Source organism: Cuculus canorus, chromosome 2 (assembly GCF_017976375.1).
Source record: "Cuculus canorus isolate bCucCan1 chromosome 2, bCucCan1.pri, whole genome shotgun sequence".
In the NCBI taxonomy this organism is placed as follows: Eukaryota; Metazoa; Chordata; class Aves; order Cuculiformes; family Cuculidae; genus Cuculus; species Cuculus canorus.
In genome coordinates, this window is record NC_071402.1 from 1,398,109 (window position 1) to 1,412,672 (window position 14,564).

At 53.5% G+C, this 14,564-nt stretch overlaps 1 protein-coding gene across 2 annotated transcripts in view; it reads right to left on the reverse strand.

Annotated features, from left to right (window-relative positions):
• OPLAH (5-oxoprolinase, ATP-hydrolysing) overlaps nt 1–14,564 on the reverse strand; it is a 63,955-nt gene that overhangs the window by 38,370 nt on the left and 11,021 nt on the right. For both annotated transcript variants that reach the window (XM_054057732.1, XM_054057731.1), the window contains exons 7-10: nt 13,053–13,120; nt 11,025–11,287; nt 8,698–8,810; nt 6,427–6,597 (exon numbers count right to left, since the gene is read on the reverse strand). In XM_054057732.1, the coding sequence (XP_053913707.1) occupies nt 6,427–6,597; nt 8,698–8,810; nt 11,025–11,287; nt 13,053–13,120 (615 nt within the window). The remainder of the gene's footprint in view (nt 1–6,426; nt 6,598–8,697; nt 8,811–11,024; nt 11,288–13,052; nt 13,121–14,564) is intronic.

Consider the following 14,564-nt stretch of genomic DNA (forward strand, 5'->3'; position numbering starts at 1 on the left):
AACCCACACCGGGAACCCCAAAAACCAACACCGTGAACCCCGAAAACCACACCGGGAACCCCAAAAACCAACACCGGGAACCCCAAAATCCACACCGTGAACCCCAAAATCCATCCCTGAACCCCGAAATCCGACCCTGAACCCCAAAAACCAACCGTGAACCCCAAAAACCAACACCGGGAACCCCAAAAACCACACAGTGAACCCCGAAACCCATCCCTGAACCCCAAAACCACACCGTGAACCCCGAAATCCAACCCTGAACCCCGAAATCCAACACCGTGAACCCCAAAATCCACACCGTGAACCCCGAAATCCACACCGGGAACCCCAAAACCCAACACCGTGAACCCCGAAATCCACACCGGGAACCCCGAAATCCATCCCTGAACCCCAAAAACCCCACCATGAACCCCAAAAACCCCCACCGGGAACTCCGAAATCCAACCCTGAACCCCAAAAACCACCGTGAACCCCGAAATCCACACCCTGAACCCCAAAATCCACACCGGGAACCCCAAAATCCATCCTGAACCCCGAAATCCATCCCTGAACCCCAAAAACCCCACCGGGAACCCCCAAAACCACACCGGGAACCCCAAAAACCACACCCTGAACCCCAAAAACCACCACTGTGAACCCCGAAATCCACACCGGGAACCCCAAACCACACCCTGAACCCCAAAACCCACACCGTGAACCCCAAAATCCACACCGGGAACCCCAAAAACCACACCGTGAACCCCGAAATCCATCCCTGAACCCCAAAAAACACCGGGAACCCCAAAAACCAACACCGGGAACCCCGAAAACCACACCGGGAACCCCAAAAACCAACACCGGGAACCCCAAAATCCACACCGTGAACCCCGAAATCCATCCCTGAACCCCGAAATCCGACCCTGAACCCCAAAAACCAACCGTGAACCCCAAAAACCAACACCGGGAACCCCAAAAACCACACCGGGAACCCCGAAATCCAACCCTGAACCCCGAAATCCAACACCGTGAACCCCAAAATCCACACCGTGAACCCCGAAATCCACACCGGGAACCCCAAAACCCAACACCGTGAACCCCGAAATCCACACCGGGAACCCCGAAATCCATCCCTGAACCCCAAAAACCCCACCATGAACCCCAAAAACCCACACCGTGAACCCCAAAATCCACACCGTTAACCCCGAAACCCACACCGGGAACCCCCAAAACCCACCGGGAACCCCGAAATCCACACCGGGAACCCCAAAAACCAACCGTGAACCCCGAAATCCAACACCGGGAACCCCAAAATCCACACCGGGAACCCCAAAAACCACACCGGGAACCCCAAAACCCACACCGTGAACCCCAAAATCCAACCCTGAACCCCAAAATCCCACACCATGAACCCCAAAACCCAACCGTGAACCCCAAAAACCACCGTGAACCCCAAAATCCAACCGTGAACCCCAAAAACCGACCGTGAACCCCAAAATCCGACCCTGAACCCCAAAAACCACACCGTGAACCCCGAAATCCATCCCTGAACCCCAAAACCCACACCCTGAACCCCAAAAACCACACCGGGAACCCCGAAACCACACCGTGAACCCCAAAATCCCACCCTGAACCACAAAATCCGACCCTGAACCCCAAAATCCACACCTTGAACCCCAAAATCCCACCCTGAACCCCAAAATACACACCGTGAACCCCAAAACCCCACTGTGAACCCCAAAATCTGACTGTGAACCCCCAAAAACCGACCGTGAACCCCAAAATCCAATCGTGAACCCCAACATCCGACCCCATCGCACCCCAAAATCCGACTGTGAAACCCAAAATCCAACCGTGAACCCCAAAACCGACCCCATTGCACCCCAAAAACCGACTATGAATCCCCAAAAACCGACTGTGAACTCCAACATCCAAACGTGAACCCCAAAAACCGACTGTGAACCCCAAATTCCAGCCCTGAACCCCAAAACCCGACCATGAACCCCAAAATGCAACTGTGAACCCCAAAATTCAACCGTGAACCCCCAAAAATGACCATGAACCCCAAAATCCGACCCCATCGCACCCCAAAACCCATCCGTCAACCCCAAAATCCAACCATGAACCCCAAAATCACCCAATCACACCCCAAAACCACTCCTGAGCCCCCAAATCCCATCGCACCCCAAAATCCACCCCTGAAACCCCAAATCTCCCCATAGCACCCCAAAATCCATCCCCTACACCCCAAACTCCCCCAGTCACCCAGCTCTCTCCCCACCTCCCCCCGAGATTTTGGGGTCCCTCTGCCCCCCAGGGTCCCCCCACATTTTGAGGTCCCCCCTGTCCCCACATTTTGGGGTCCCCCATGCCCCAGGTCCCCCCGATTTTGGGGTCCCCCCATCCCCAAGAGTCCCCCTACATTTTGGGGTCCCCAACTCCCCACACTTTAGGGTCCCCCATCCCCCAGGTCCCCCCAATTTTGGGGTCCCCCCACTTTTAGGCTCCCCGTTCCCTCTCATTTGATGTCCCTCCATCCCCCAATTCCCCCATATTTTGGGGTCCCCCCACCCCCAGGTTCCCCTTTCAATTTCGGGGTCCCCCGACCCCCTGGCTCCCCGTCCCCTCTCATTTGGGGTCCCCCATCCCCCAGTTCCCCCCAATCTAGGGATCCCCCTGTCTCACAGGTCCCCCCACATTTTGGGGTCCCCCATACTCCAGTGTCCCCCCACGTTTTGGGGTCCCCCTGTCCCCCATCTCCCCACATTTAGGGGTCCCCCTGTCCTCCAGTGTCCCCCCACATTTTGAGGTCCTCATTCCCCCACACTTTGGGGTCCCCCTGCCCCCCAGGCTCCCTTCCCCTCTCAATTGGGGTCCCCCACCCCAAGGTCCCCCCAATTATGGGGTCCCCCCACCTGCAGGTTCCCCCTTCAATTTCGGGTTCCCCATCTCCCCACATTTTGGGGTCCCCATCTTCTCATATTTTGGGGTCCCCCATCCCCCAGGTCCACCCAATTTTGGGGCCCCCCACCCCCAAGTCCCCTTCCCCTCTCATTTGGTGTCCCCCATCCCCCCCAAATTTGTGGTCCCCATGTCCCACAGGTCCCCCCAATTCCAGGGACCCCCAACCCCCAGGGTCCCCCCACATTTTGGGGTCCCCATCTCCCCACATTTTGGGGTCTCCCATTCCCCAGGTCCCCCAATTTTGGGGTCCCCCCACTTTTAGTCTCCCCATTCCCTCTCATTTGACCCCTCTATGGGTGCTGAGATCCCTCTGTGGGTGCTGAGATCCCATCTATGGGTGCTGAGATCCCATCTATGGGTGCTGAGATCCATCTATGGGTGCTGAGATCCCTCTATGGGTGCTGAGACCCCTCTATGGGTGCTGAGATCCCTCTATGGGTGCTGAGACCCCTCTATGGGTGCTGAGATCCCTCTGTGGGTGCTGAGATCCCATCTATGGGTGCTGAGATCCCTCTATGGGTGCTGAGACCCCTCTATGGGTGCTGAGATCCCTCTATGGGTGCTGAGACCCCTCTATGGGTGCTGAGATCCCATCTATGGGTGCTGAGATCCCTCTATGGGTGCTGAGAGCCCTCTATGGGTGCTGAGATCCCTCTATGGGTGCTGAGATCCCATCTATGGGTGCTGAGATCCATCTATGGGTGCTGAGATCCCTCTATGGGTGCTGAGACCCATCTATGGGTGCTGAGATCCCATCTATGGGTGCTGAGATCCCTCTATGGGTGCTGAGAGCCCTCTGTGGGTGCTGAGATCCCTCTGTGGGTGCTGAGATCCCATCTATGGGTGCTGAGACCCCTCTATGGGTGCTGAGATCCCATCTATGGGTGCTGAGACCCCTCTATGGGTGCTGAGATCCCTCTATGGGTGCTGAGACCCCTCTATGGGTGCTGAGACCCCATCTATGGGTGCTGAGATCCCTCTGTGGGTGCTGAGATCCCTCTATGGGTGCTGAGATCCCATCTATGGGTGCTGAGATCCATCTATGGGTGCTGAGACCCCATCTATGGGTGCTGAGATCCCTCTATGGGTGCTGAGACCCTTCTATGGGTGCTGAGATCCCTCTATGGGTGCTGAGATCCCATCTATGGGTGCTGAGATCCCTCTATGGGTGCTGAGAGCCCTCTATGGGTGCTGAGATCCATCTATGGGTGCTGAGATCCCTCTATGGGTGCTGAGACCCCTCTATGGGTGCTGAGACCCCTCTATGGGTGCTGAGATCCCCTCTATGGGTGCTGAGATCCATCTATGGGTGCTGAGATCCCCTCTATGGGTGCTGAGATCCCATCTATGGGTGCTGAGACCCCTCTATGGGTGCTGAGATCCCCTCTATGGGTGCTGAGATCCCTCTATGGGTGCTGAGATCCATCTATGGGTGCTGAGATCCCTCTATGGGTGCTGAGACCCATCTATGGGTGCTGAGATCCCATCTATGGGTGCTGAGACCCCTCTATGGGTGCTGAGACCCCTCTATGGGTGCTGAGATCCATCTATGGGTGCTGAGACCCCTCTATGGGTGCTGAGATCCATCTATGGGTGCTGAGAGCCCTCTATGGGTGCTGAGATCCCTCTGTGGGTGCTGAGATCCCATCTATGGGTGCTGAGACCCCTCTATGGGTGCTGAGATCCCATCTATGGGTGCTGAGACCCCTCTATGGGTGCTGAGATCCCTCTATGGGTGCTGAGACCCCTCTATGGGTGCTGAGATCCCTCTATGGGTGCTGAGATCCCATCTATGGGTGCTGAGATCCATCTATGGGTGCTGAGACCCCATCTATGGGTGCTGAGATCCCTCTATGGGTGCTGAGACCCTTCTATGGGTGCTGAGATCCCTCTATGGGTGCTGAGATCCCATCTATGGGTGCTGAGATCCCTCTATGGGTGCTGAGACCCCTCTATGGGTGCTGAGATCCATCTATGGGTGCTGAGATCCCTCTATGGGTGCTGAGACCCCTCTATGGGTGCTGAGACCCCTCTATGGGTGCTGAGATCCCCTCTATGGGTGCTGAGATCCATCTATGGGTGCTGAGATCCCCTCTATGGGTGCTGAGATCCCATCTATGGGTGCTGAGACCCCTCTATGGGTGCTGAGATCCATCTATGGGTGCTGAGACCCCATCTATGGGTGCTGAGACCCCTCTATGGGTGCTGAGATCCCATCTATGGGTGCTGAGATCCCTCTATGGGTGCTGAGAGCCCTCTGTGGGTGCTGAGATCCCATCTGTGGGTGCTAAGATCCATCTATGGGTGCTGAGACCCCTCTATGGGTGCTGAGATCCCTCTATGGGTGCTGAGATCCATCTATGGGTGCTGAGATCCCTCTATGGGTGCTGAGATCCCATCTATGGGTGCTGAGATCCATCTATGGGTGCTGAGATCCCTCTATGGGTGCTGAGACCCATCTATGGGTGCTGAGATCCCATCTATGGGTGCTGAGATCCCTCTATGGGTGCTGAGAGCCCTCTGTGGGTGCTGAGATCCCTCTGTGGGTGCTGAGATCCCCTCTATGGGTGCTGAGATCCATCTATGGGTGCTGAGACCCATCTATGGGTGCTGAGATCCCATCTATGGGTGCTGAGATCCCTCTATGGGTGCTGAGAGCCCTCTGTGGGTGCTGAGATCCCTCTGTGGGTGCTGAGATCCCATCTATGGGTGCTGAGACCCCTCTATGGGTGCTGAGATCCCATCTATGGGTGCTGAGATCCATCTATGGGTGCTGAGACCCCATCTATGGGTGCTGAGATCCCTCTATGGGTGCTGAGACCCATCTATGGGTGCTGAGATCCCTCTATGGGTGCTGAGATCCCATCTATGGGTGCTGAGATCCCTCTATGGGTGCTGAGAGCCCTCTATGGGTGCTGAGATCCATCTATGGGTGCTGAGATCCCTCTATGGGTGCTGAGACCCCTCTATGGGTGCTGAGGCCCCTCTATGGGTGCTGAGATCCCCTCTATGGGTGCTGAGATCCATCTATGGGTGCTGAGATCCCCTCTATGGGTGCTGAGATCCCATCTATGGGTGCTGAGACCCCTCTATGTGTGCTGAGATCCCATCTATGGGTGCTGAGATCCATCAATGGGTGCTGAGACCCCATCTATGGGTGCTGAGACCCCATCAATGGGTGCTGAGATCCCTCTATGGGTGCTGAGATCCCATCTATGGGTGCTGAGATCCATCTATGGGTGCTGAGACCCCTCTATGGGTGCTGAGACCCCATCTATGGGTGCTGAGAGCCCTCTATGGGTGCTGAGACCCCATCTATGGGTGCCGAGACCCCTCTATGGGTGCTGAGACCCCATCTATGGGTGCTGAGAGCCCTCTATGGGTGCTGAGATCCATCTATGGGTGCTGAGACCCCTCTGTGGGTGCTTAGATCCATCTATGGGTGCTGAGATCCCCTCTATGGGTGCTGAGGCCCCTCCTGACCCGCGGAAGCCATTGTCCTCGAGGGCGCGGCGACACCGGAGCTCCAATTCCTCGAAGCGCTCATCCAAAGCGGCGAAGGATTGGGATTCGTAACGGAGCGCACACGGAACCTGGAGCTCCTGGACCACATCGGCCAACGCCAACCCCAGCGCCGAGAGGACCCCACTGTGCCTGGAGACCCCCCAAAAAAACCACCACCGGAGAGGACATCAGAACCCCCCAAAAAAACCCAATATGGAACCATCAAACCAAGATGGAACCATCAAACCAATATGGAACCATCAAACCAAGATGGGACCATCAAACCAATATGGAACCATCAAAGCAATATGGGACCATCAAACCAATATGGGAACCATCAAACCAAGATGGGACCATCAAACCAAGATGGAACCATCAAACCAATATGGGACCATCAAACCAATATGGAACCATCAAACCAATATGGAACCATCAAACAAAGATGGGACCATCAAACCAATATGGGACCATCAAACCAATATGGAACCATCAAACCAAGATGGGAACCATCAAACCAATATGGAACCACCAAACCAAGATGGAACCATCAAAGCAATATGGGACCATCAAACCAATATGGGACCATCAAACCAAGATGGAACCATCAAACCAAGATGGGACCATCAAACCAATATGGAACCATCAAACCAATATGGAACCATCAAACCAATATGGAACCATCAAACCAATATGGAACCATCAAACCAAGATGGGACCATCAAACCAAGATGGAACCATCAAACCAATATGGGACCATCAAACCAATATGGGAACCATCAAACCAATATGGAACCATCAAACCAATATGGAACCATCAAACCAAGATGGGACCATCAAACCAATATGGGACCATCAAACCAATATGGGACCATCAAACCAAGATGGAACCATCAAACCAATATGGGACCATCAAACCAATATGGGACCATCAAACCAAGATGGAACCATCAAACCAAGATGGAACCATCAAACCAATATGGGACCATCAAACCAATATGGAACCATCAAACCAAGATGGAACCATCAAACCAAGATGGGAACCACCAAAACCAACTTGGGAACCACCATGGGGACCTCAAACCAAGACCATGGGGACCTCAAAACCACCATGGGGACCTCAAAACCACCATGGAGACCCCAAACCAAGACCATGGGGACCTCAAAACCACCACGGGGACCTCAAACCAAGACCATGGGGACCTCAAAACCACCATGGGGACCTCAAAACCACCATGGGGACCTCAAACCAAGACCATGGGGACCTCAAAACCACCATGGGGACCTCAAAACCACCACGGGGACCTCAAACCAACACCATGGGGACCTCAAACCAAGACCATGGGGACCTCAAAACCACCATGGGGACCTCAAACCAAGACCATGGGGACCTCAAAACCACCATGGGGACCTCAAAACCACCATGGGGACCTCAAACCAAGACCATGAAGACATGAAAACCACTATGGGGACCTCAAACCAAGACCATGGCGACATAGAAACCACCATGGGGACCTCAAACCAAGACCATGGGGACCTCAAAACCACCATGGGGACCTCAAAACCACCATGAGGACCTCAAAACCACCATGGGGACCTCAAACCAAGACCATGGGGACCTCAAAACCACCATGGGAACCTCAAAACCACCATGGGGACCTCAAACCAAGACCATGGAGACTCGAAAACCACCATGGGGACCTCAAAACCACCATGGGGACCCCAAACCAAGACCATGGAGACCCGAAAACCACCATGGGGACCTCAAAACAAGACATGGGGACCTCAAACCACCAAGGGAACCTCAAATCAAGACCATGGGGACCTCAAAACCACCACGGGGACCTCAAAACCACCATGGGGACCTCAAACCAAGACCATGGGGACCTCAAAACCACCACGGGGACCTCAAAACCACCATGGGGACCTCAAACCAAGACCTTGGAGACCTCGAAACCACCATGGGAACCTCAAACCAAGACATGGGGACCTCAAAACCACCATGAGGACCTCAAAACCACCATGGAGACCTCAAACCAAGACCATGGGGACCTCAAACCACCATGGGAACCACCAACCGAGACCATGGGGACCTCAAAACCACCATTGGGACCTCAAAACCACCACGGGGACCTCAAACCAAGACCACGGGGACCTCAAAACCACCATGGGGACCTCAAACCAAGACCATGGGGACCTCAAACCCAGACCTCGTTGACCCCCAACCCCACCCATGGGACGTCGAGGTGGTACCTGTGGATGAAGACCCTGGAGATGCCGAGGGCGCGGGCGATGGCGCAGGCGTGTTGGCCACCGGCGCCACCGAAACACGCCAAGACGTGGTCAGAGGTGGCGTGACCTCGAGCCTGGAGAGCAGAGGGGACACCTATGGGTGCTGAGAGCCATCTGTGGGTGCTGAGAGCCCTCTATGGGTGCTGAGATCCCTCTATGGGTGCTGAGATCCATCTATGGGTGCTGAGACCCCATCTATGGGTGCTGAGATCCCATCTATGGGTGCTGAGATCCATCTATGGGTGCTGAGATCCCATCTATGGGTGCTGAGACCCCTCTATGGGTGCTGAGATCCCATCTATGGGTGCTGAGATCCATCTATGGGTGCTGAGATCCCTCTATGGGTGCTGAGATCCCCTCTATGGGTGCTGAGATCCATCTATGGGTGCTGAGATCCCTCTATGGGTGCTGAGATCCCCTCTATGGGTGCTGAGATCCATCTATGGGTGCTGAGACACCATCTATGGGTGCTGTGATTCCATTTATGGGTGCTGAGACCCCTCTATGGGTGCTGAGACCCCATCTATGGGTGCTGAGATCCCTCTATGGGTGCTGAGACCCCATCTATGGGTGCTGAGATCCCTCTATGGGTGCTGAGATCCCCTCTATGGGTGCTGAGAGCCCTCTATGGGTGCTGAGACCCCTCTATGGGTGCTGAGACCCCTCTATAGTGGCCCAAACCCCTCTATAGTTGCCCAAACCCCCTCTATAGTGGCCCAAACCCCCTCTATAGTTGCCCAAACCCCCCCCATAGCTGCCCAAACCCCCCCTATAGTGGCCCAAACCCCCTCTATAGTGGCCCAAACCCCCTCTATAGTTGCCCAAACCCCTCTATAGTGGCCCAAACCCCTCTATAGTGGCCCAAACCCCCCTATAGTGGCCCAAACCTCCTCTATAGTTGCCCAAACCCCCTCTATAGTTGCCCAAACCCCCTCTATAGTTGCCCAAACCCCCTCTATAGTGGCCCAAACCCCCCCTATAGTGGCCCAAACCCCCTCTATAGTTGCCCACACCCCCCCTATAGTTGCCCAAACCCCCTCTATAGTTGCCCAAACCCCCTCTATAGTTGCCCAAACCCCCTCTATAGTGGCCCAAACCCCCTCTATAGTTGCCCAAACCCCCTCTATAGTTGCCCAAACCCCCCCTATAGTTGCCCAAACCCCCTCTATAGTGGCCCAAACCCCCTCTATAGTTGCCCAAACCCCCCTATAGTTGCCCAAACCCCCTCTATAGTGGCCCAAACCCCCCTATAGTTGCCCAAACCCCCTCTATAGTGGCCCAAACCCCCCCTATAGTGGCCCAAACCCCCTCTATAGTGGCCCAAACCCCCCCTATAGTTGCCCAAACCCCCTCTATAGTGGCCCAAACTCCCTCTATAGTGGCCCAAACCCCCCCTATAGTGGCCCAAACCCCCTCTATAGTGGCCCAAACCCCCTCTATAGTTGCCCAAACCCCCCTATAGTTGCCCAAACCCCCTCTATAGTGGCCCAAACCCCTCTATAGTTGCCCAAACCCCCTCTATAGTGGCCCAAACTCCCTCTATAGTGGCCCAAACCCCCCCTATAGTTGCCCAAACCCCCTCTATAGTGGCCCAAACCCCCTCTATAGTTGCCCAACCCCCCCCTATAGTTGCCCAAACCCCCTCTACAGTTGCCTAAAACCCCCTTATAGTTGCCCAAACCCCCTCTATAGTGGCCCAAACCCCCTCTATAGTTGCCCAAACCCCTCTATAGTGGCCCAAACCCCCCCTATAGTGGCCCAAACCCCCTCTATAGTGGCCCAAACCCCCTCTATGGTTGCCCAAACCCCCCTATAGTTGCCCAAACCCCCTCTATAGTGGCCCAAACCCCCTCTATAGTTGCCCAAACCCCCTCTATAGTTGCCCAAACCCCCTCTATAGTGGCCCAAACCCCCCCTATAGTGGCCCAAACCCCCTCTATAGTGGCCCAAACCCCCTCTATAGTTGCCCAAACCCCCTCTATAGTGGCCCAAACCCCCTCTATAGTGGCCCAAACCCCCTCTATAGTTGCCCAAACCCCCTCTATAGTTGCCCAAACCCCCTCTATAATGGCCCAAACCCCCTCTATAGTGGCCCAAACCCCCTCTATAGTGGCCCAAACCCCCTCTATAGTTGCCCAAACCCCCTCTATAGTTGCCCAAACCCCCTCTATAGTTGCCCAAACCCCCTCTATAGTGGCCCAAACCCCCTCTATAGTGGCCCAAACCCCCTCTATAGTTGCCCAACCCCTCCCCTCATGGTAGCCCAAACCCCCCCCGTGGTTGCCCACCTCGGTGAGGGCGCGGATGGGTCGGCACATGGCCTCGTTGGCCACTCGGATGAAGCCCATGGCCACCTCCTCCACGGTGAGGGGACGGCGTTGGCCGTTGGTGGCTTCGAAGTCCTCGATGGTGGTGGCCAAGCGGCGGAAGGCGGTGGCCGCCGTCTCCCGGCACAACGGTTGCGCTTCATCCGGACCGAAGATACGAGGGAAGAACTCCGGGAGGAGGCGGCCGAGGCACAGGTTGGCGTCGGTGACCGTCAGAGGACCTCCTGAGAAGAAGATCCACGTGGGGATCCATCGGAGACCACCAGAGACCATCAGAGACCATCAGAACCCACCAGAAACCCATTAGAACCCATTAGAACCCACCAGAAACCCATTAGAACCCACCAGAGACCCATTAGAACCCACCAGAAACACATTAGAACCCATTAGAACCCACCAGAAACCCATTAGAACCCACCAGAGACCCATTAGAACCCACCAGAAACACATTAGAACCCATTAGAACCCACCAGAAACCCATTAGAACCCATTAGAACCCACCAGAAACCAATTAGAACCCATCAGAACCCCATTAGAACCCACCAGAAACCCATTAGAACCAATTAGAACCCACCAGAGACCCATTAGAACCCATTAGAAACCCACCAGAAACCATTAGAACCCATCAGAAACCCATTGGAACCCATCAGAAACCCACCAGAAACCCATTAGAACCCATGAGAACCCACCAGAAACCATTAGAACCCACCAGAAACCCATTAGAACCCACCAGAAACCATTAGAACCCACCAGAAACCCATTAGAACCCCTTAGACCCCACCGGAAACCCATTAGACCCCACCAGAAACCCAATAGAAACCCATTAGAACCCACCAGAACCCATCAGAAACCCAATAGAAACCCATTAGAACCCACTAGAAACCCATTAGAACCCATTAGAACCCACCAGAAACCCATCAGAAACCCTTTAGAACCCATTAGAACCCACCAGAAACCCATTAGAACCCACCAGAAACCCATGAGAAACCCAATAGAAACCCATTAGAACCCATCAGAACCCATCAGAAACCCACTAGAAACCCATTAGAACCCATTAGAACCCACCAGAACCCATTAGAAACCCATTAGAACCCATCAGAACCCAACAGAAACCCATTAGACCCCACCAGAAACCCATTAGAACCCACTAGAACCCACCAGAAACCCATTAGACCCCTCCAGAAATCCATCAGAACCCATTAGACCCACCAGAGACCCATTAGAACCCATTAAAAACCCATGAGAACCCACCAGAAACCCATTAGACCCCTCCAGAAATCCATTAGAACCCATTAGAACCCACCAGAAACCCATTAGAACCCACCAGAAACCCATGAGAACCCATCAGAACCCATCAGAAACCCTTTAGAACCCATTAGAACCCACCAGAACCCATTAGAACCCATTAGAAACCCATCAGAACCCATCAGAACCCAACAGAAACACATTAGAACCCACCAGAAACCCACCAGAAACCATTAGAACCCACGAGACACCCATTATAACCCATTAGAACCCACCAGAAACCCATTAGATACCACCAGAAACCCATTAGATACCACCAGAAACCCATTAGAACCCCTTAGACCCCACCGGAAACCCATTAGACCCCACCAGAAACCCATTAGAACCCATTAGAACCCACCAGAAACCCATTAGATACCACCAGAAACCCATTAGATACCACCAGAAACCCATTAGAACCCCTTAGACCCCACCAGAAACCCATTAGAACCCACCAGAAACCCATTAGAACCCACCAGAAACCCACTAGATCTCACCAGAAACCCATTAGACCCCACCAGAAACCCATTAGACCCCACCAGAAACCCATTAGAACCCATTAGAACCCACCAGAAACCCATTAGAACCCACCAGAAACCCATTAGATCCCACCAGACACCCATTAGACCCCACCAGAAACCCATTAGACCCCACCAGAACCCACCAGAACCCAGCAGACCCCACACCGGTCGTGTCCACACTGACCTTTGCGGTAACAGGCGGGTCCAGGATGGGCTCCGGCCGACTCGGGACCAACGACGTAGAGCCCAGACCTGAGGGGGGACAGCGGTGGGAGAGGAGGTCCAGAACCTCCATAATGGAGAGAACCTCCATAATGGAGAGGAGAACCTCCATAGTGGAGAGGAGAACCTCCATCGTAGAGAGGAGAACCTCCATAATAGAGAGGAGAACCTCCATAATGGAGAGGAGAACCAGAACCCATTAGAACCCACCAGAAACCCATTAGAACCCATCAGAAACCATTAGAAGCCACCAGAAACCCATCAGAACCCATTAGAAAGCCATCAGAAACCATTAGAAACCACCAGAAACCCACCAGAAACCCATTAGAATCCACCAGAAACCCATTAGAACCCACTAGAACCCATTAGAACCCATTACAAACGCATTAGAACCCATCAGAACTCATTAGAACCCATTAGAAACCCATTAGAACCCACCAGAAACCCATTAGAACCCATCAGAAACACATTAGAACCCATTAGAACCCACCAGAAGGCCATTAGAACCCACCGGAAAGCTATTAGAACCCACCAGAAACCCATTAGAACCAACCAGAACCCATTAGAACCCACCAGAAACCCATTAGAACCAACCAGAACCCATTAGAACCAACCAGAACCCATTAGAACCCACCAGAAACCCATTAGAACCCATCAGAAACCCATTAGAAACCACCAGAAACCCATTAGAACCCATCAGAACCCATCAGAAACCCATTAGAACCCATCAGAAACCATTAAAACCCATTAGAATCCACCAGAAACCCATTAGAACCCATTACAAACCCATTAGAACCCACCAGAAACCCATTAGAAGCCATTAGAACCCACCAGAAACCCGTTAGAACCCATCAAAAACCCATTAGAACCCACTAGAACTCATTAGAACCCATTAGAAACCCATTGAACCCACCAGAAACCCATTAGAACCCATCAGAAACCCATTAGAACCCATTAGAACCCACCAGAAAGCCATTAGAACCCACCGGAAAGCTATTAGAACCCACCAGAAACCCATTAGAACCCATCAGAAAGCCATTAGAAACCACCAGAAACCCATTAGAACCCATCAGAACCCATCAGAAACCCATTAGACCCCACCAGAAACCCATTACAAACCCATTAGAACCCATCAGAAACCCATTAGAACCCACCAGAAACCCATTACAAACCCATTAGAACCCATCAGAAACCCATTAGAACCCACAAGAAACCCATTAGAACCCACCAGAAACCATTAGAAGCCACCAGAAACACATCAGAACCCATTAGAAACCCATCAGAAACCATTAGAACCCATAAGAACCCACCAGAAACCCATTAGAACCCATCAGAAACCCATTAGAACCCATTAGAAACCCAACAGAAACCATTAGAACCCATCAGAAACCCATTAGAACCCACCAGAAAGCCATTAGAAACCCACTAGAACACATTAGAACCCATTAGAACCCATTACAAACCCATTAGAACC